Source organism: Cygnus olor, chromosome 6 (assembly GCF_009769625.2).
Source record: "Cygnus olor isolate bCygOlo1 chromosome 6, bCygOlo1.pri.v2, whole genome shotgun sequence".
In the NCBI taxonomy this organism is placed as follows: domain Eukaryota; kingdom Metazoa; phylum Chordata; class Aves; order Anseriformes; family Anatidae; genus Cygnus; species Cygnus olor.
Window position 1 is genome coordinate 29,040,007 of NC_049174.1, and position 20,212 is coordinate 29,060,218.

At 40.4% G+C, this 20,212-nt stretch overlaps 1 protein-coding gene across 3 annotated transcripts; it reads right to left on the bottom strand.

The window, feature by feature from the left end:
* Positions 1-2,163: 2,163 nt before the first annotated feature.
* PECR (peroxisomal trans-2-enoyl-CoA reductase) lies at positions 2,164-20,211 on the bottom strand. Of its 3 annotated transcripts, XR_005821147.1 has the most exons (10): positions 20,073-20,211; positions 17,278-17,411; positions 11,738-11,903; positions 11,008-11,089; positions 9,301-9,397; positions 7,148-7,258; positions 6,521-6,632; positions 6,274-6,403; positions 2,590-2,802; positions 2,164-2,512 (listed from the first exon to the last, which is right to left on the bottom strand). XR_005821147.1 is itself a non-coding variant. In XM_040561880.1 (9 exons), the coding sequence occupies exons 1-8, from the start codon at positions 20,185-20,187 to the stop codon at positions 6,315-6,317; spliced, it is 906 nt and encodes a 301-aa protein (XP_040417814.1). In that variant the 5' UTR covers positions 20,188-20,211; the 3' UTR covers positions 2,164-2,802; positions 6,274-6,314. The 3 variants fall into 3 exon arrangements, 2 of the variants coding, with proteins under 2 accessions (XP_040417814.1, XP_040417813.1); XM_040561880.1 differs by having other exon boundaries at positions 2,164-2,802; XM_040561879.1 differs by lacking the exons at positions 2,164-2,512; positions 2,590-2,802 and having other exon boundaries at positions 6,207-6,403.
* Between the last annotated feature and the right edge of the window lies 1 nt (position 20,212).

A 20,212-nucleotide genomic window follows, 5' to 3' on the forward strand; every position in this document is an offset into this window, starting at 1 on the left:
ACTTATAAATTTACATCCAGCTCACATGGACTGAGCAAAAAACATTACTAGTCCAAGCCCTTGTTGGTCCTACATGCCTGCTCTGCTACTCTGCCTTTCCATGACAGAAGGAGGAAGTGTGTGCTTGCATCTCTGTAATTGCAGTTCCTCCAAATACAAATAGGCCATCATTGTCAGGCTGATGCCAAAAGACAAAGAACAAGTACCTTAGGGGAGGACAGTCCTAAACCACTGCTGCAAGATTTATTACACCTTTCCAGCTAGAAGTCTAGACCTATAGATTCAAAGTGAAAAGCAGATTCTTCAGATTTCATAACTGCTAACCATAGCTTTACAGCAACTCCTTTTCACTGCACCACAGGAGAAAAAGTTATTCTACATGAGTATAGCAAAGAGGCCAAACTGACTTTGTTTTAAGAGAGAATACCTTGGGAAGCTTTTATTCCTAACCACTTTAATAGACTTAAGTTAAAATAAAAAGGAATGGTACAGAAAACAGCCTTGTTTGTAATTCTGATTGTTTCAGTCTCAACTCTCTGACGAGAGACTTCTTCCTCCCAACTAGCACTGCATTTCTTACCAAGACTGGAATTTCCCATCACACTTGGTATTTTTCATTGCAGGATGCATTCATGCTGCCCAAGACATGTAAGCTTATCTCCAGAACAAAACAAATAAAAAGCAGTCAGCTATTGACCTGTCCCCAATACTTGAAACAGAACAAACTATGAGAAAAATACAGTTGTCATTCAGGTATGGAGTTGCTTTTCTAGAAAAAGCACACTATAAATGAGACTGGGCAGCAGTACTGATAGGCTTGTCTGCTCTAACCCCATCATGGAAGTTCATGAAGCAGCTCATATGCCTTCAGGACTCAGTTTATATTCAGTAATTCAGAACACAGACACTGCTGACTTTACTAATATGATTACTCCCCGTATGTCTACATTACCTGGCCATTTAGCACAAGTCAACTATTCAAGATGTCAAGAGATGTAGGAGATGCTGATTAGAGGTATACGAAATTACACGATCTGGCAAATAGCATGCTTTCTTAAACATTGTACAGGATATTCTATACAACTGTTCAGAAGACTAAGACGACAGCCATAAAAGCTTGTAACAGGCAACTCTTGCCTTGTATTTGTTCATCTACATTTTTAAGGCAGACAGCGCATGTTACTGCAGAGTGATACTGCACAGACTATATTCTGTTTAGCAAACAACAGTGACTTATTACCCTTTAGAGAATGAGGATTTTTTTTTCCTTTTTTACAACTCAGACTTCATTTTACAGTAAATAAATGCCATTAATATCAATATTCTGCTTAAGGGTGTCTGAAAACATAAGACACGTACAGTTTATAAAAATTCTCCTTCGTGGAACTACACTGGTTTCATAAATGTAAAGTTCTACAACGCATATTCAGGTGTAATACCAGACAGTGCAGCAAGGTAGAAGTTGAAAAGCACCAATTAATCGGTCAAATGAATATATGAGAAAGGGGAGGCAGCACAGGTGAAGGTTTAGCCAGAGGTAAATGTTAAAGCAACTGAGGAGATTTTAACAGAATGGTAAAAGTAACCGTCATTCTAACATTCTTCTCCCTGCTCATTTGCACTGTGCAGTATACGTTTAAGTGTCAGCATTTGGTCCATCAGTCTCCTTGATTCCTCCTGAGGTTCCTCCCAGTCCTTTTGTCATATTCACTTCCCACGTAAAATCAGAAGTCTTCTCTGAACTTCAGACACCCAAATCTTATACAGGTCAAGGATGTTTTTATTATCACATGCTTTTTTCCCTCCCTTTAAAAAAAAAAAAAAGAAAAAAAAAATCCACCGCAACTGTGAATGCCCTTTGATCAAGAGCTGTTATCACAAGGGCATAGGAAGAGCTTTGCTTCAGCTGATATTATCTGTATGAACAGCAGAAACCTGAAACATTCATGCTGGCAGCTGACACAACACCAGGTTTCTGTAAGGTGCTGTAAAATTTTTTAAATGGCTTTAATCGGCATAAAAAGGGACGAAGGAGCCAAGGACCAAAATAAATCCTCCATTCTGAGAATTAAGCATTTACTCTTCTCACTGGTGCAAGAAGTAGGGGGAAAGAAGCTGTGACCACTGCAAAACTATTACAGCACGGCAGTTACTATTGTAATATCCAATATAACATGATGTGTTTTAATAATGTTCACAGTAAACCTCAACACACAGAGGGCAGTAGTATTATTACTTAAAAAACAAAACAAAACAAAAAAAAACCTACACAGCAGAGAGCACTTGAGCATTCTGTTTTCCCTTCACCTTTCAAGGATGTATCTTCTGTATTCCTACGTTGTACTAACCCTTAGATTATCGTGAGTATCCTTTCCTACTGCAGTAAGCCTCAGTGCATTATGGCTCCACACGTTGGCTGTTTCAGCTTCTTGTCAGGGAAGAAAAGCACGTGCAGGAATACGTCTCTTCTAAAGAACTAGCTTAGATCTCCTAAAGACATCCATGGCTTTGCCTGGAGGTTGAAGAAGGCAAGGTCAAATAAAGTTCCTTGTACTCAGTGCAACCAAAAAGGTTTGTTATAGTTCTTACTTGTGGAGGAGTTTATTGCAGGCTGCACGTCTCTCACACCAGAGAACCCTATCCTTTCTAATATTCCATTTCAGAGGTAAATGATGCATTTCACCATGATTACGTGTAAACTTCCGCTCTTCATGGATATTCATACTTCAAAGTTAAAGAATAAATTTGCAAGTTTAAAATAGTTATTTCCAGTTTTGAGCTCAAATCCTGTAGAGAACGTTTCTGGAATATAATAAAAGTAATCGTTTTATCAAAAGACTTCTATTTCATGTCAAATCTACAGTTCACATGTCACAGAAGCTTGCAGTCAAACATTAAATTTAGATTCTCGAAGTCTCAAGCCTGTTTAACTACAATTAATATTCTTTTACAAAAAAGACATTATTTAGTTCATTGAGAAATTATTTCTGTATTCTTAATTTCACTTAAATGAAGTAGTTAGGCTACTAGAGTTAGCTATCTAAAAGTTATGTTTTATCCAGGAATTCTCTTTTGTGTGCCCTGAATTAATATCTGCAATCATCAAAAGATAACTTCCACATAAGGTTTGAAAAAAGCTGATTCTATCTCTGTACAAGATTCTCACAGACACAAATAATTACTCAGCTACTAAGAAAATATAATAAATCAGATGGAAATTAAGTCTAATGAATGCATTTTGGTTTTCTGCTCAAGCCCCATGTACCCCTTCCCGCCCCCCCCCCCCAAAAAAAAAAAATTGGAATTAAAGATGTCATGAAAAAACACTTATACCTAAATAAATTCAAATATTTTAATTAAATACAGAGAAAGTCAGGCACCTTTGAAGAGAACAAACAGCTGGCAAAGGGACTGAATTCGGGGACCAAATTCGGGGACCGTGGAACAATTCACATTATGTAAATCATACATCATACATTCATTATCATGAAATGATAGTGTGCCCTGGCAGCCAGGAGGGCCAACCGTACCCCAGGGTGCATCAAGCACGGCATTGCTAGTCGGTCGAGGGAAGTGATTGTCCCGCTCTACTCTGCGCTGGTGCGGCCTCACCTCGAGTACTGTGTGCGGTTCTGGGCACCACAGCACAAAAAGGATGTAAAACAGTTGGAGAGTGTACAGAGGGCTACTAAGATGGTGAAGGGCCTAGAGGGGAAGACGTACGAGGAGCGGCTGAGGTCACTGGGCCTGTTCAGCCTGGAAAAAAGGAGGCTGAGGGGAGACCTCACCGCGGTCTACAGCTTCCTCACGAGGGGGAGTGGACGGGAAGGCACTGATCTATTCTCTTTAGTCACCAGTGATAGGACCCGCGGGAATGGTGTCAAGCTGAGGCAAGGGAGGTTTAAGCTAGACATCAGGAAGAGGTTCTTCACCGAGAGGGTGGTCACACACTGGAACAGGCTCTCCAGGGAAGCAGTCACTGAGCCAGTCAAGCTGAGATGACAGCTTGAGATGCCAACTGTGGCTTGGATATTCTGTGCACCATAGAACTTCTTCCCCAGTAGATGTCTTGTTTAGGAATTACAAATTCTTTTTAACTGTAAATAGTCAAACCAAAGTTCTGGGACAGAATTCTGGGACTGTAGTGGGTTTACGTGGCAAGGTTTTGGTAGCAGGGGGCCATAGGGGTGGCTTCTGTGAGAAGAATCTAGAAGCTGCCCCATGTTAGGTAAGGGCCCCACTGCTGACCAGAGCTGAGCCAATAAGTGATGTTGTTTTGCACCTCTGTGAGAGCATATTTAAGACAGGGGAAAAAAAAAATGCTGCACCACACAGAGCAGCTGGGAGAGTGAGAGGAGTGAGGAACAGCCTTGCAGGTGCCAAGGTCAGTGAAGAAGGAGGGGGAGAGGTGCTCCAGGCGCCGGAGCAGAAGTCCCCTGCGGCCTGTGGTGAGGACCATAGTGAAGCAGGCTGTCCCCCTGCAGCCCATGGAGTACCACGGTGGAGCAGGGTTCCACGCTGCAGCCTGTGGAGGAGACCATGGTGGAGCAGGTGGACCTGCACCGATGGAGGCTGCGGCCTGTGGAAGACCCCTGCCGGAGCAGATTCCGGGCCGGACCTGTAGCCTGTGGAGAGGAGCCCACGCAGGAGCAGGTGACCTGGCAGGAGCTGCTGCCTGTGGGGGATCCAGGTTGGAGCAGTTTGCTCCTGAGGGATGGACCCCGTGGTACGGACCCATATCTGGAGTAGTTCTTGAAGAGCTGCTGCCTGTGGGCAGCCCACACTGGATCAGTTCAGCAAGGACTGCATCCCATGGGAGGGACCCCACAGCACAGGGGATGAGAGTGACCGAGAAGAAGCGCTATAGACTGACCATAACCCCCGTTTCCCTGCATTGCTCAGCGGGAGGAGGTGGAAGAGGGCAGATGGGGGGAAGGTGCTTTTGGTTTCTTTCCTTTGTTTCTTACTTCTCTAGCTTGTTAGTAATAGGCAATAAATCTTACTATCTCCCTATGCTAAGTCTGTTTTGCCCGTCACGATAACTGTTGAGTGATCTCCCCGTCCTTATCTCAACTTTTGAACCCTTTGCATCGTATTTTTCTCCCCCTTTCCCTTTGAGGAGGGGGAGTGAGAGAGTGGTTGTGGTGGAGCTTGGCCACCCACCCGAGCAAAACCACCACTGGGACAGAATTCTGGGACAGAATTTGTCCTGACAAATTCCAGTTTTTACCGCAGTCATCACTAATTTGCCATATTTTGGTTAAAGTTACCAGATATGGGAACAGAGTGAATAATTAGGACAAACACAGAAGTCTTACAATATATCACTTGAAGAGGCTGGGTTTTTGTTGTTGTTTTCATTTGTTTTTTAAATGGAAGCATTTAAAATGCTCCATTGAGCACGAAAATCATGCCTGCTTTAGGGACACTGATGAACAAAAGGTGTGTTGTCATAAGAACACAGCATATCAGTAGAGAACACGGTATAGACAGAAGGTGTTTAAACTGATAAATGAAGGATTCCAAGTTTTTCTTTCAACAGTGTAGCCATATTGCAAAAAGCACTGCAATATACACCACAGCTTGTGCTTCAAGACTTTGCTATTAAATTATTGAATCAATATTGTTTTCCATCACTGTATTTTAAAGTTTAAGTTTATTACTTGATTATTCTATTATCAAACTTCAGTGGCAGCCAGCTCATCTCTTTATGTCATTATATCTGCAAACAACTGGAAACATTCCTGAAATGCCTTATTAGTTTGAAGCTGTAAAAACAGTGTTCTGCTGTTTAACCAACCACCGTTTTATTTTAATTCCCCCCACCTCAGAGAAATACCTACTCTAATCAATCTTTAAAATCATTATTGAACACTCAGTGTGTGGTTGAACAGAAAGAGTAAACAGCTAACAGCTACCTCAAGGGTTAGTGATACAGGTAGCAATAACAAAGATTTAAATCTTCTCCTCCCCATATTTAGAGTAGAAAGATTCTACAACATGCCCTCTCTACCCCTTCACTTGAAACTAAATATTTTTTTAATCACTTCTGAGATCCTTCATAACTCAATGCCAGTGCAAATGAAGAATTTGTCTTTTACATCTTCCCTTCCCAGGGGGCAGTGAGTGTTGTCAGAGAAGATGATGTACTATGTACAGTTTCTCAAGTTTTAAACACAAGCCAATGAAAGTCAAGGCACTCGATGTAGTTACATAGGTGCAAAAACTTCAGATTACTGACAGTTGTAAGACCAAGTCACAAAGCAGGATTACCAGGAACTGTGCAACTGGAAATAAGGTGAAATCTCATTTTACTACAGCTTTGGCTTGAACTCGCCAGAAAGAAGCTTCTTAAGCATTTCAGAATTTCTTCCTTCTGGTGGGGAAGGCCATCTGTCATGATCTGAGGAAAACAAAACAATGGACTTAGTTGATGGAGGAAGTGGGCATTTTATTTTTGTGTGCTCCCATTGCCCAACTTCAGTCACTTGAAGGGCATTATTTTTAGCCCATTTCTTACCTGGTATTTCTATGGTATTGCGATATAAACTTTGGCCACCATCTACAACCACGGTTATCCCAGTTATGTAAGAAGCAGCTGGAGACAGCAGAAAACACACTACAGGAGAGATCTAATAAAAAGAGTGACAATTTTAATCTTTCTTAAACTTCTGCCAATTGCTTGTGTCCAAGATGCTTCTGAAAACTGACACAGGCAAGACACAGCTATGTTTTCTTCCCAGTAATGAAAGCCACAACAATATTAAAACCACATTTCCAGCCACAAACATCAGGAACATAACAGTTCAACAATTGTAAGCTTTCTAGTACTTTTAAGATACACTTTTTTTCCCATATTCACCTTCATTCTTTCGGTCCTCTCTGCTAGAAGTCAACCTTTCCAGGAACCAATGCCAGATACGAAATATTTTAGCTGTAAGAGGCATCTAAATTAAATTTTGGTGTAACAGTGACTACTGAGTAAGTCTGTTGGATGACGCTACTACACGCTATTACAAGCTTTTTCCTTTCTTCATACTCTACCACAGTTCAAAATTAAGTCTTTACTGTTCTCCATATAACAAAAAGTGGTGTAAAAACAGAGACACAGAAATAGGAACATCACAAATATTCTGAAATACATTACCTCCTCAGGAACAGCTGATCTCTTGGCAGGAACCTTTGGTATGCTCCTTAACCACATCACTGCACCTTGTTCTCCATAGTTGGCAACAGCAGTTTCTGAAAATACTATTCCCTATATTAAAACAAAACAAAGTTAAGTTCTCTTTCATAAGTTCAAGTTGTGATTGTTGGAAAATTTTAAAGTTATTGGGATTTTCTGTGGGACTAACCATCTAAACAGCACCTGAATGCAAGTTTTTAAATTGGATGAAATAGTATAGTTTATAAATGAAAAACATAATTTAACTGATAGCCATATGTCTATTCAAGCAGAATAATTCAGATTATTCCAATTCTTCACTGTCACTCCAATAACTATGAAGAGTATAAACACTGAAAGACTTTTGAAATAACAAGCATTTCAAATAAACTTGCAACAGAAAACTACAAAACCCCAAGAACAAGTTCTTAACTTTTATTTATTTATTGGTACTCTGCAAGAATACTAGATTGACTTTACTGTGAATTATGGAAGCAGCCATATTTTGCAGTCACATTTCAGACTCTCTCTACTTAACTGCTACAGAAGAAGCGAAAGGAGACCTTCCTGGCTCTGATGATTACACAGTCCGGCTTAGACTCAAGAGGGAAGATGAAGGCTACAGCAATAGGAACATAAGGCTACATAGATGAGTTCTGACAGAACATCTTGGACTCAAATTTATATAAGATAACAATTTTAAGTCATTCATGAGGAATATTTCTCTTCTAAGATGTGTGAGATGTGAGCAACTGTGGTTTGGCAAAGGTAAGAGAAATATATAAAGTATCACTCTAACTAGACCATAGATTTTTGTCACCAGCACAGTAACACAGTTGGAGGAAAAACAAAACAAAACACTGAAGTGTTTGCCTGTCAAAAGTCTCATTTGACACATGCTATAATTAGTATGATTCATTAGGTAATTAGCATGCCTTAAAAATAAACACACAAAATAATGGTGTCCTAATTACTTATTTCCTAAAGACTTGATAAATCAGAAAACAGACAGGAAAAACAAGCCAGTAGACCTTAATATTTAACAAGCCTCCAGATGAATTGGGCCTCACAGAGGCTACCTAAGAGCCGTTACCTGAGAGAACATTACGCGTTTCCCATTAAGCATTCTATGGTATGCCAAAAGAAACCAAACCAGGTGTTTTAGCACAGGATGTCTGTATATCCTGTTACGTTTATTCCACAGACGGTAGGAAGATCTTCCTAGAAAGATCTGACATTTAGTGTACTGCGAAATAAATTCTGAATGTAGAAGTAGTTGGACAAAGTTTACCTTCTTCCTTTTGTTTTCAAGAAAGTAAATGTGCAAAGTAAATTGTCATTAAGAGTGAAAGCTACACAAATCACAATAGATGTCATCTCAAACTTCAAAGCTAGGGCCTCTATATAACCGCTGTATCTGCAGCACCGTGCACTACAAAAATATATCTGATCTTTCTATAAGATTATTTAAAACAATTGCTACATGCTACCTACTTCCTTAGAAACACATCGGGCATATTTTAGATGACCTGTGTAGTGGTTTTCTGTCTGCATATACTTGATAAGAGAAAATAAATAAATATCAGAACACACATCTGATTTCTTTAAGAGAAGGTCCACTCCAAACACAGTCTTTTTATGACTAAAACTAACCTAACTTGACATGCAGAAGCCAAAGTAAAAGAAGTTTTGAGAATCTCTGAATGCATCGCGTAATAACTTTGGAAATACAGGAGGAAGCCACAATCATACATGAACCTCATACAGAAAAAGTTTTGTGAACTCAGATGTAACATAATCACTACTGAAACACAAAACATTCAGTAATTTTAGGTCAGGATTCTGTAAAACAGGTCACCAGCTCCTCACAGGTATCTTTTCATTAAGCTAGAGAGGCAAACAGAGTGTCAGTTCAAAGCAGAAGCAATTTTACCCCACGTCTCTGACTTGTCATCCAAACAATATAAAATGCTCTCAAAGGACCTGAGGAACGTAGATGAGAGAATTAAAAACACATAAATAAAAATCCACAAACAGTTGGAGGCTCTAGCTTTTAAAATCCCTTTCAGTCTGAAAGCTTAAACCATAAACATGCGTGGTGGCTAAGTGTAATCATATCATTTGCGGTTACTTACAGGAGCAACACTGTTGATTCTTACTCCGCTGTGGGCCCATTCTAAAGCTAACGTCTTGGTTAGGTTATTCACTGCAGCTCTTGCAGCTCCCGAGTGCCTATTGAGAAAAGAAAGCAAAAGAAGCATCTCCTCCTTCAGCTAACAGTGCCCAACGTTAATCCCACTAATGTCTCACTCGGGTCAGAGCACTGTCCTATGGCTGGACCAGCCACCGAAGATGCAGAGGGATTTTCTAGTTCATAAACTGTGAAGCTGTGGTCAAGTTTAAATGAGTTCACAGAATCACAGAATCATCTAGGTTGGAAGAGACCTCCAGTTACATAGTGATGCTATAATTTCCTTAAACACGTGTCAATTCAGCAGGAATTTAATTTGAAAGTAGCCTTGCCTATCCATCCACATGTATATACAATTTTATTTGGGAAATTCTGTTCAACTGTTATTCAGAATTAGTTATTTTATTTCTTGGTTCAACTTGCAAATATTCTAACAGTCTATTCTAACAATCACAGTGAGAATTCATCCAGATTTATCAAGAGCAGAGAAACTCTAACAACTGTAGCTTCAGCACCACCCTGTGGATCTCCACATTTATTTTGTATAAGCTAAGCAAGAACAAGCTAATGAAAAAATATCACCGCGTTCCTTGAAAATTTGAGATTTTGAAAACTTTCAACCCTGAATCAGGACAAAGAAAAATAATGTAGCACTTGTTCAAATTATTTATATATTTTTATACTTTCTTCAGTAGAAATTCAAAGTTTAAAAACATAACTTCAGAAAAGAAGCTCAGATTTTTTCTGCTTAGGAAACTCAAAGTACAGCATTTTGACAACTTCAAATTTTACTTTGAAACAACCCATTTTCTGAAAATTATTTTTCTTTCAACAAATTGGAACTTTTTGGCATAAAAGCTTCAACCAGAAGGCTCTGGCTCACATTCATTTTGAAGGTGAAAAAAAAAAAAAAAAAAGAACAAGTATGGTAAACATATACCTACAGAGTGGACGCTGTATTTTAATGCAGACAGCTGTGATAATTTTTTGTCAGTATAAAAGAACTGTAAACATTGCATTTTTTATACCTTCTCCCAGCCAAGAAAGTAGCAGAGGAAATAGAACTGCATCACTGACTTTCTCCAAGAAGGATAGCTACAAAGTGGCAGTAAAGAGGAAAACAGGAAAGGTAGGTGCTATGTGGCCTGAAGGACAAAACCAAAACTTGGTAACATGCTAGGTATGTTCCTCTTACTCCCCATCCAACTCCTGTAACTAATTATGCCATCAAAACTTGTGAACTGACAGTAGAAGAAAACAGGTGCCAAGTTCTTGCAAACCCACTAGCAATTTGGAGAGGGAACAAGCAAAGGTTATATTTTAGTGCAACTAGTCCCACCAACATCCCCTTCCCAGTGAAAGCTTTGTTAGCAACTCTTGCTTCATAGTTTCTTACAAAGTAGCTGACAGAGACCAGAGATGTCCTTCACTCTTGAGGTCTCTACCGGATTAATAAAAAGACCCTTGCACTTACAGCCAGGTATCACGATTGCTCTCCCTTGACATTAACTAGTGTATTTCTACACTCAGCTGCTGCCCATTACACACCTTTCCAATATAAAGTATTTAGGAGTAATTAATAGTTCTAGGGGAAGAATATAGGAAAATGCAAAAAAAAAAAAAAATATATATATATATATATGTATATTACGACATTCCAGGAAACCCAATTGTCACAGCAGCAGTAATGTTGACAATGACTCCTCCATGCTTCTGCATCCAGGCATTGTACACTGTATGAGGGAGGAAGACAACCTATAAATATCAGAGGAAATGCACACAAATGAACTTGCCAACTGGAAGCCAGATAAGTCCAACTTCAATTATCCTACAGGCTTCCAGTGCAGGTTTAGATAACCTCTCCACCTGATCAGTGAGACAGCACGTGCGGTCTTGGCCAGCGTTTGGCGAGAACCTTTTGTGGAAATCAAGATCTTGTGCCTTCCATGTAAATTATTTTCATTTCCACTTTCCTAATGCTATCCGAGAATCACAGATCGTACCTAAAATTTAACTTTAAATTTACATTCCTGACAGGAGTGAAGTCTCCTCCTGTGTCACTAACTATAGTCCACCGAAGTTAAATGGTTTTCCCATATACCTGTAAGTGGTTATCCAAGCCAACTGATGCCCCAAACATGGTCTTAACCTGAAGAATGTTCCTCTACTAAGCGTGTACATGTCTAAGCATATGTTTATTTAAAGGAACAAATATAATGTAAAGTTTCATGTAAAGTTCTGGATGACATTCGTGAAAACAATCACTGTATTTTACTGCACAAGCACGTCAAAAAAAAGATAGGGAAACTACATTTTTTGTTTGTTTGTTTTTTTTACAGTAATAACAGAAGACAAAAACATTCACAATGTTCAGTCCTCACCTGCTTTGCAGCAATAGAAAGTCCCTGTCAGATTTGTTTCTATGACAGCATTCCAGCCTTTTGCGCTGATGGCTTCAGAAGGACTCACGAATTGGCCCCCTCCGTTATTCACCAGGAAGTCAATCTTCCCATGCAGACTCAGTGTAGACTTCACCAGAGCTTCTACCTAAAACAATATGTTTTTGAAGTGTGGCAAAGTGCAGATTAAGCTATATACCCAGTTTCCTTTTCATACATTGTCTCTCTCATATCCTTTCCCACACGTAAGGAGGAGGTACCAGACTCAGAAAAGCTCGAAGACTTGGTATGACAGGTTTAGTCAGGATTTAGGGTTTTTTGGATTGGTCTTTATCTGTGTTTACTTAGGAAATCTTCCTGGTATACTGCAGGTGCTGCACTGAAAGAAAAAGGGATCTTTGCTGCTGAAGGTTTGTAAAACCAAACACAAAAGCCTTTTATTTAAGACCTGCTGACATTTTCTCCAAGTGCAGGGGCATTCACATCAGATGTTGGAAGAATTCCATATAAGATAGCTATGGATTTTCTTTCATCTGACCCATACACCCGAGTGTTTTTGAATAGAAAATGCAAGTAAACATGTGAAACTAACTTTCTAATTCAGAAGTTTTGAATATTCACTAAAGCTCTGACATATGAGTTAGCAACAGCCAACCAACAGAGCAAGAAACTTAGTTCATTACCAAACAGAACACAAACTCTAGGAAGTGCTGGAAGTGATGTAAGTTGTCTTCTTCAGCAAAAGAAAGGTGAATATGTGACTAAGCAGATACTTTATAAGCAGGATGAATACTTAGGATTAAGAGCACTGTCTGGCACTGTTTACCTTTGGGTACTCTGGGAAGGTATTAATAGCAAATATCAATAGACATTTTATTCACTTACTCAAAGAGCTGTCAGTGCAGAAGAGGGGTGTCTTAATTTCATATGGGAGAAAGATATTTGAGATGCTAAACCTAGCTCTAATAGTGACCTAATCTACGCTACAGGCTGTAAATTCAGCCTTCTGCAATGTTTTCTGTTTTGGAAGTACAGCAGCATCCTCACACGCTCACACTAAACGTAGGAGAACTCCCAGTGGGGAATGTATTCTATAGCTTTCAAGGTTTTTGCAGGTACCAAAGTAGACGTATTTACAAAATAGTGATCAGACATCTAGAACAGCCACTTAACAATTTAATATTTACCTCAAGAAATAGGACGAGGGTTTCCTGTGTTTGCAATAGCTATCACAACCAGAAACCACAGATCAGTTACTCCTACCCAAGCATATGTAAAGATTTAATCTAGTATCTGTGGTCACAGAAAACAAAGAAAAAAAAAAACAACCAACCAACCAAAAAACAGCAACAACAACAACAACAATAATAATAAACAATTCTGTTTTCTGAAAGACAGCAAAGGCTGGCAGGCTCTCCAGTCACTGCTCAGATGGTTCCATCTGAAGCAATCTTCACAACGTTGAAGAGAAAGTATTGCTCGCAGTGCTTCTCCCAATTACAGTAAACATGGTGACAGCAGCCACCAGCAGAGTGAGAAAAAGGATCTGGTAGAACACATTTAAATCACAGTGAGAACTAAAGATGATAGCTTTCATTCCAAAGTAATCAAAACCCACACAGAAAGAACTTCATAAAAAAGATACTAGACTCTCCTTGGAAGCAGAGAGGAACTCCAGAAGGTTTAGCTAACAGTTTAGGACATACTTTTGAAAAAAAAATGAAAAGAACAAATTCAGGCACTTCAGACATAAAACACTATGTAATAGCACGCTCTCCCAGATTACTGACACCAAGGGAAAAAGGGCAAATGTCCACATACGTTCGAGGGACCTCTGAGTGGTATTAGAACTCAAGAGGTAAATTGCCTGCTATTTCTAGTCCTCAGCTAGCTCTTCAGTAGGTATTCTTGCACAGTGAAAACAGGCATTTTTGTGTTATTGCTGTGTAATTTTAAAGTAAGACAACAGGAATCTCTTATCCACAACTCCCCGCCAAGCTGCACTCTTCCACTACAGGCTTCACACAGGCATTAAGTATTTATATACCAACTGAGTCCGTGCTAAGCCATAATGTTTACTGGAAAAGAAAAGCTACTAGTGAACTCAGACAGAAGGTAAAGTGCTAAATAGTACTGTATTGAGTCCTTCCCAAGGATTCTTATTTGTCAGGTGTCCAAATGATAGGTTTTAGCCTCAGGGTCTGCTCCAGCAGCAGTTGCCGATGGAGCTCAATGTGGAAAGGGGAAACTGTGCAGAGAATTTTGAACTGCTGTTTTCAAGAAGTGCAGTGGCCTGTCAGAACTACTAAGTTTTATCTTCCACTTACCTAGTTATGTCTTCTACTTGCCTAGACATGGGTTAAAGAAATATTTGTCCACAGCATGTAGTACAAATGCTTTCAGAAGGAAAAAAAATCCTCAAGTCTTTCTTATGCCCATTGACAAATTTGCTGTAGCTCAACATTTAAGACATGCAAACATATGCTTCCCCTTCCCAATACCCACAGAGATTAAAAAAAAAAAAACTCTTTCATAACAGAAAAAGGACAGGGTCTTTCTCCCCTGCTCTGGCCACATTGCGGCACTGGAGTTAATTCATTAGATTCTGGGTTTTTGGAAAAAGTCTTGATTTGAGACGAAACACACATACACGCAGTTGTCTGGCCTGTCTATAAGCAAGAGCTACCTGACCTGCTCTTGTAGTATCCAACACGTTATGTGTGGCAGTGCTGGAAAATATTCAAATAATTAAAATCACTACAGCTGCACAATTGCTAAGAAGAAATATTGATCACTAAATAAGCCCCAAACCACAGGATAAGGGGCAGGTGCACAACCACTGCTTCAGGATAAAGCCACCTGAAGACAGAACACAGAAACCTCAGGTGCACCCAAAACTGGCATCCCAAAACTATTTACTCCTCCACATATAAAAAACAAAACAGGTTTGTTATCCTTTACAAAACAGTCAATGGAAAACTAGCCAAAAGAAGCAGCAGACTCTTTTGACTGAAATAAGTCTGGCAGGTTATACCAGTGGCTGAAAATCCTCTACCAAGCAAGATCATGTTTTGCATATTAACTGAAAAGTAAGCTTTGCTAGAAAGATGGAGGGCCTCTGAGGATGGAGATTAAGAGACTTTAAAATGCACATTCATTAAGCTATCCCCAGGATATCTGCCAGCAAGCTTCTCCAGCAATTAATTCAGTGCACCTTCTTAGGGTCCTCCCAAGCCAGAAAGAGCTCTATTGCACTACTTGATGAGAGACGAACCTTCTCATGTTTGAATTTCACAGATCCAAACTACAGCACACAAGAGGAATGAGCTGTGCTGTCTTCAAAGTTACTTTGAGGAGGCAAAAACAAACAAAAAAACCAGCAAAAAATCAAAGGGGGATAGGGAGAAAGTATGATGGGACAGAAAAAGGCTCATGGGTTGACATAAGGTTAATTTAATTAAAGGGAAAAGAAAGAGAAAAAATAAATAAAAAAAAAAAGCAAAGGCCACATGGAAGCAGAGAGAGAGATAAAACAATTATTCTCTACTTCCCATCAACAAGCGATGTTTGGCCCTGTCCTGGGAAGCAGGGCTGCAATACGCATAGTGGCTGTTTGGGAGGACAGACATCTTCACAACAAGAGCCCCCCCCTTTCTCACCTTTTATTGCTGCATGTGACACCATATGGTATGGAATATCCCTTCGGTTGGTGTAGGTCAGCTGCCCTGGTGGTGTCCCCTGCTCACCTCTCACCCACCTCCAGCCTGCTGGCTTTTGGGGAGCTCTGGAGAGAGTCTTGCTCTCTCCAGAGAGAGCAATGCTGTGCCAGCACTGCTCAGCAACAGACAAAACAGCGGTGCGATAGCGGTGCTGTTCCACCTATAAGTGCAGAGCACAGCCCTATAGGAGCTACTGTGGATGTGGTTTATAAGAACTTTCACTAGCAGAAGATACCTGACAGAGGGTTCTGCGATATAGTATGAAAGAGTTCTAAGAAAGTTCTGGTGTATCTGTAAATGATTAGAGCTTAAAACTAAATGGAAGACAACAACTCCGTGATGAACCTTCCAGATAACAGAAGAGACACCAAGTTTCTCCAAGTGCCAGTGTGGCTAGCTGTACTATAAGATAATGCCTAAGCATTTCACACAGCACTACAAACAAGGCTTTAACAGCACCTTCAAAATAGGCTTTGAAAACTTTTTAAGTTGCTAAGGCTGTTTTGACAAATCTGTATTTTTTAAATATGAAACAAAGAAGGAATGGCAGTTTGTTTGGTAGAGATTGCCTCATTTTACCATCCCAGTCCTCTACTTTACACAACGTTGCAGTCACCACTACCTCACTTTTAAGTTGATGCAAAAATAAGATTCACCTGCAGAAAATTAAGCATGCCAGACTACTCTCTGCAAGCACAGTGACATGAAAGAACACTTTCATGAAAGAACCTCTTTTCTTTCATGTAGCTTTAATCATGTAAGTTGCCCTCTGACATCTGTCATAAACTATTAGATCATGCTGCTGATGCTGGTAAATACAAGCCTAAAATCCACTAGTAGGTGAAGCGACATATTGCACAGCCTCAGGGTTCTTCTCCTTTAGGAAAAAACTCTCAGTATATCAGTATAAATATTTTATATTGTGAGTTGTCCCATGAAGGAAGAATTTTTATTTTTATTTTGTTTATGCTTTTATATTAGGATACTTCCAGAATTTACATAGCTACTGAAGGTCATTAATATTTCTTTAAGTTTTGCTAGATTTTAACAGAGGCTTTGATAGGTTAAGAAAAAAAGTAGAAATTAATTACTGGAATGTTTTATAGCAGTCTTAAGTTAGAAGTCCAGTGTCAGGTTGGACTTCAAAATGTTTACACAGAAAAAAATTAGAAGATGAATGCAGACTTAGAATGAAGAACACGGATGGAGTACTTCTGCTCTTCATCTTCCAATTTTTGTGAGAAAAATCTCAACTGTAATAGTAATAAGAATTGAGAGCAACAGTTTTGCATAGCTCAAATTGTAACCAAAATCTGAAACATGGCTAGGAAAAAAGTGTCTGACAACGCAGGGATCATCTCAATAACTTAACTTGTGTCACCTCACAAGTATTGAGATTCCATGCTCTGACTTCCTGTTTGACGATGCAAGTCTGAAGGTCTCCATCTTCACAAGTAACCACCCCCTTACTGGTGTCGCAAAAATGTGACACAGAACCACATTATGTAGGCTCCAGCTCAGCCCTAGAACATAAAAGCTCCAAAGCCTGCTTCTCTGAGAAATATTTGAAATAAGTAGGTGCAGTCAGAAAAATATTTGCATTTACAAATGCTTTCTTGCTTACGTTACTAACAAATGGTCATTCCCTGGAAATATGCAGCTTTATCTAGATCAATTTAATAGATTTTTACTGCACCTAGAGTACTCCTGAGAGGGCCAGAGATGAATTTGGAGGTCTGAGAATTTATATACATGATATACTTTTGACATGTTAAACCCCAGAACAAGATCACTAGTCGTTACCTCCTCTTCTTTGCGGATATTGCACTGCAAGGGAGTCACTTTGGCAGGACTCACAGAAGAAAACGCATTATTCAGTTCTTCTGCAGTGGCTTTTAATCGGTCAAATTTACGAGAGGCAATAACAACACTGCAACCTGCAGAGACAAAATGAAAAATCCTTCAGCTAGCAGTCGAAACTGCAGTTACCCTGGTTAATAACATCAATGTTATATCAAAGTTAATGGCACTTGCACATGCTTTATAATCCTAGCTCAGAAAGGAGAGAAAAATACTAGTCAGGAGCTCAAGCCTTCTGCTTATGTCAGCATTTGAAGGCTGAAGGACTCATTCTACAGAGAGAAGCAATGCAGGTGCCAAATTAACAGTAAGCACTTGCACTGCAGTGTCATCTCCTTCGTCACCAGAGGAATCAGGACAGCTTTAAGTCTTCGGTGATTGCTAGTACACAGACTGAAAGAGATCACTGTAGATTAAACCCTAGTACAAAACCACTAGACATGCAATTTCATACTATGCATGAGCAAATTACTAGCTTGCCACTGCCAAGTAGGCAGGGAGGGAGGTCTTGCTCTCACTTCACTCCATCATAATCCTCATATCCCAACAGAAGCCATCCTTTCCTCACACCAGCTCTGGTGCTCATCTGCTTAAACATAAATTAATTCAACACAGTAAACCAGCCAAAAAAATGTTAACGTTTTGCCAGGTGCCTTTTTTTCTTTTGTTGCTATTTTACTGAGTGGAATTTGGCCTCTCATGTGATCAAACAAACACCAGAATCAACTCAAAATAACTAGTGGGAGTAAAGAGCAGCAAGCTGTTCATTTGGCTCAGGCTCTCTTGTGAAACTATACATCAAATTAAATTAAAAGAAAAAAAAAAATGAAAGAAGGAGCCAAACTTATAGTTGCAGCGCTTCCTTCTATATATCCCTAGGAATGAGGTTTTCACCTTTGATCGTTGGCCATCTTAAAATAACACAGGTAAAGATGGTAGTCTCTGAAGTCTCCTAATTTTTTAGATTAAGGACTCGGTCACTTGCACAATAACCTGACTAACCCTACAGTAGAGTTCATAAAATAACACACAATCACCAATTAACACAAAACACCGATTCTCTGTAGCACAGTGTCATTTATCAACTTAAGTGCTTATTAATTCACACACTGAAGACTAAAGTCCAGTAGGAGACTACCTTTGCTAGATATGCTAAATATGAGCAGGGAGATTTTAACTAGTGGGGAAGACCTGGCACCTACAGCACAAACTGATACTGCTTCACTGAAGTCCTTACTTTTCTTCACAAAGAATGACCAGACCGTTTCCTGATAGGGCTGAGGGGAGAAGGGGCAGACACGGTTCCAGACAAATGGTTTAAATCTCTCCAGAACGCTTTGAAGAAGATTGGTTATAAAAATAAGCAATGTACATTGTGACCAGCATTATCTGTCATTGCTCCTACAAGCATTCTCTGTCCAACCAGCCTCCCCTCCAAAAAAATACAGCCTGAAGTACAAGGTATAAATGGATATAGTTCCCGGTCATCATCTTGTAGGAACAGCCAGCAAGTCTGCAGATGAAGGTTACATTTGAGAGATTTAAGCCACAGATCCTTCCCCATTTTCTCAACGTGCTTACTAGCGATTTGCGGCCTTGTTTTCTATTTAGGATGTCATGGAGAGACATTTTTGTTATTAGCATTATTTTTTCCTCAAGCAAAATGCAGATCAAGTTAAGAACAGTTTTAAGGTAACTGGGTAATACTGATGAACAGTGTGACGATGATGCTTAAAAAAGCACCTTTTTAAGGCACCGGCTAAGTACACCTTAAAAAAAAATGTTTTGCTCTTCAGTAACCCAAAGGCAGCAGAACTAGCCCTTATTTCAGCTCCACAGAACAAGTGGAAAGCTGGACAACAAGGGCCAGGAGAAGAAGAGATGCCTCCCAGCATAAAGTCTTAACAAAGTTCTTTCCTATGCAATGCTACAGCACAGTGCACATTTAAACAACGCAACGCACCCAACATGGTGGGGCACAACACTTGGCGTTATTTATCCTAATCATGTTTATCTAACATTACCCGAAACCAGTCAGATGCCAATGAACCCTGATATTTATGTTGAAAGCTGCAGAAAAGGTGGTGCAAGGTAGATTACTGAGATGTTTCTACAGAGTCTGCCTTTTCCTCCAGATTTCATCACTTATCTTTAACCGGCATTGAAAGAAACCCTACAAAGTTCATGCTGAAGTACAATACTTTAACTTCAAGACTGCTTTGTCACAAGCACTGACAAAGAGCCATTTCTCCGAGCTTAACATGGGGACAACAGTTCAAAGGCCCACTCAGCTTCAGCAGCAGCAAGACATTCAGTTCAACTCAGTTCAACAGCATTAAGAAGAAAACTAACTTCGGAGGGGGCATGAGAGAAGCTATCTGGGCGTAACACATCCTCACTTCGCTGTATTTAAAACAGCACATCGCACCAAGTGTCAGCAGGGCAAAAGAGCCCCACATCGCCCCCTTCTCAGAGCACTAGTCCCGCATGCCCAGCACTGCACTACCTGTTCCCTTGCTCCCCCTGGGTCCCCATTTCCACCCCTTAAAACCCAGCCGCCCCCTCAAACGCACACCACTCACAGAACCCCACAAACCCACTCAGCGACCGCCACGACCCCCAAAGGCCCCGAGCACCCCTGACCGGCTCCCGCTATTCCTCAAGGTCCCCGTTTCCCTTCACCACCACCACCACCCCGACCCCACTTTCCTTCCACCTCACCCCCTCCCCGCGCCCACCTAAGGACAGCAGGTCGGCGGCGATAGCCTTGCCGATGCCGGTGCCGCCGCCGGTGACGATGGCCACCCGCCCGTTGAACAGCCCCGCCGCCAGCAGCCCCCGCGCCGCCGCCATTTTCCACCCCCCTCCCCTTCTCCCG

Bases quoted from the DNA above. Each gene is read 5' to 3' on its own strand.
- PECR (XM_040561880.1), bottom strand. From the start codon at position 20,187: ATGGCGGCGGCGCGGGGGCTGCTGGCGGCGGGGCTGTTCAACGGGCGG. The intron at 11,090-11,737 runs GTGAGGACTGAA...TCCCTCATACAG, and splicing joins TTTCTATTGCTGCAAAGCAG to TGTACAATGCCTGGATGCAG. The intron at 6,404-6,520 runs GTAAGAAATGGG...TGTTTTCCTCAG, and splicing joins CAATACCATAGAAATACCAG to ATCATGACAGATGGCCTTCC.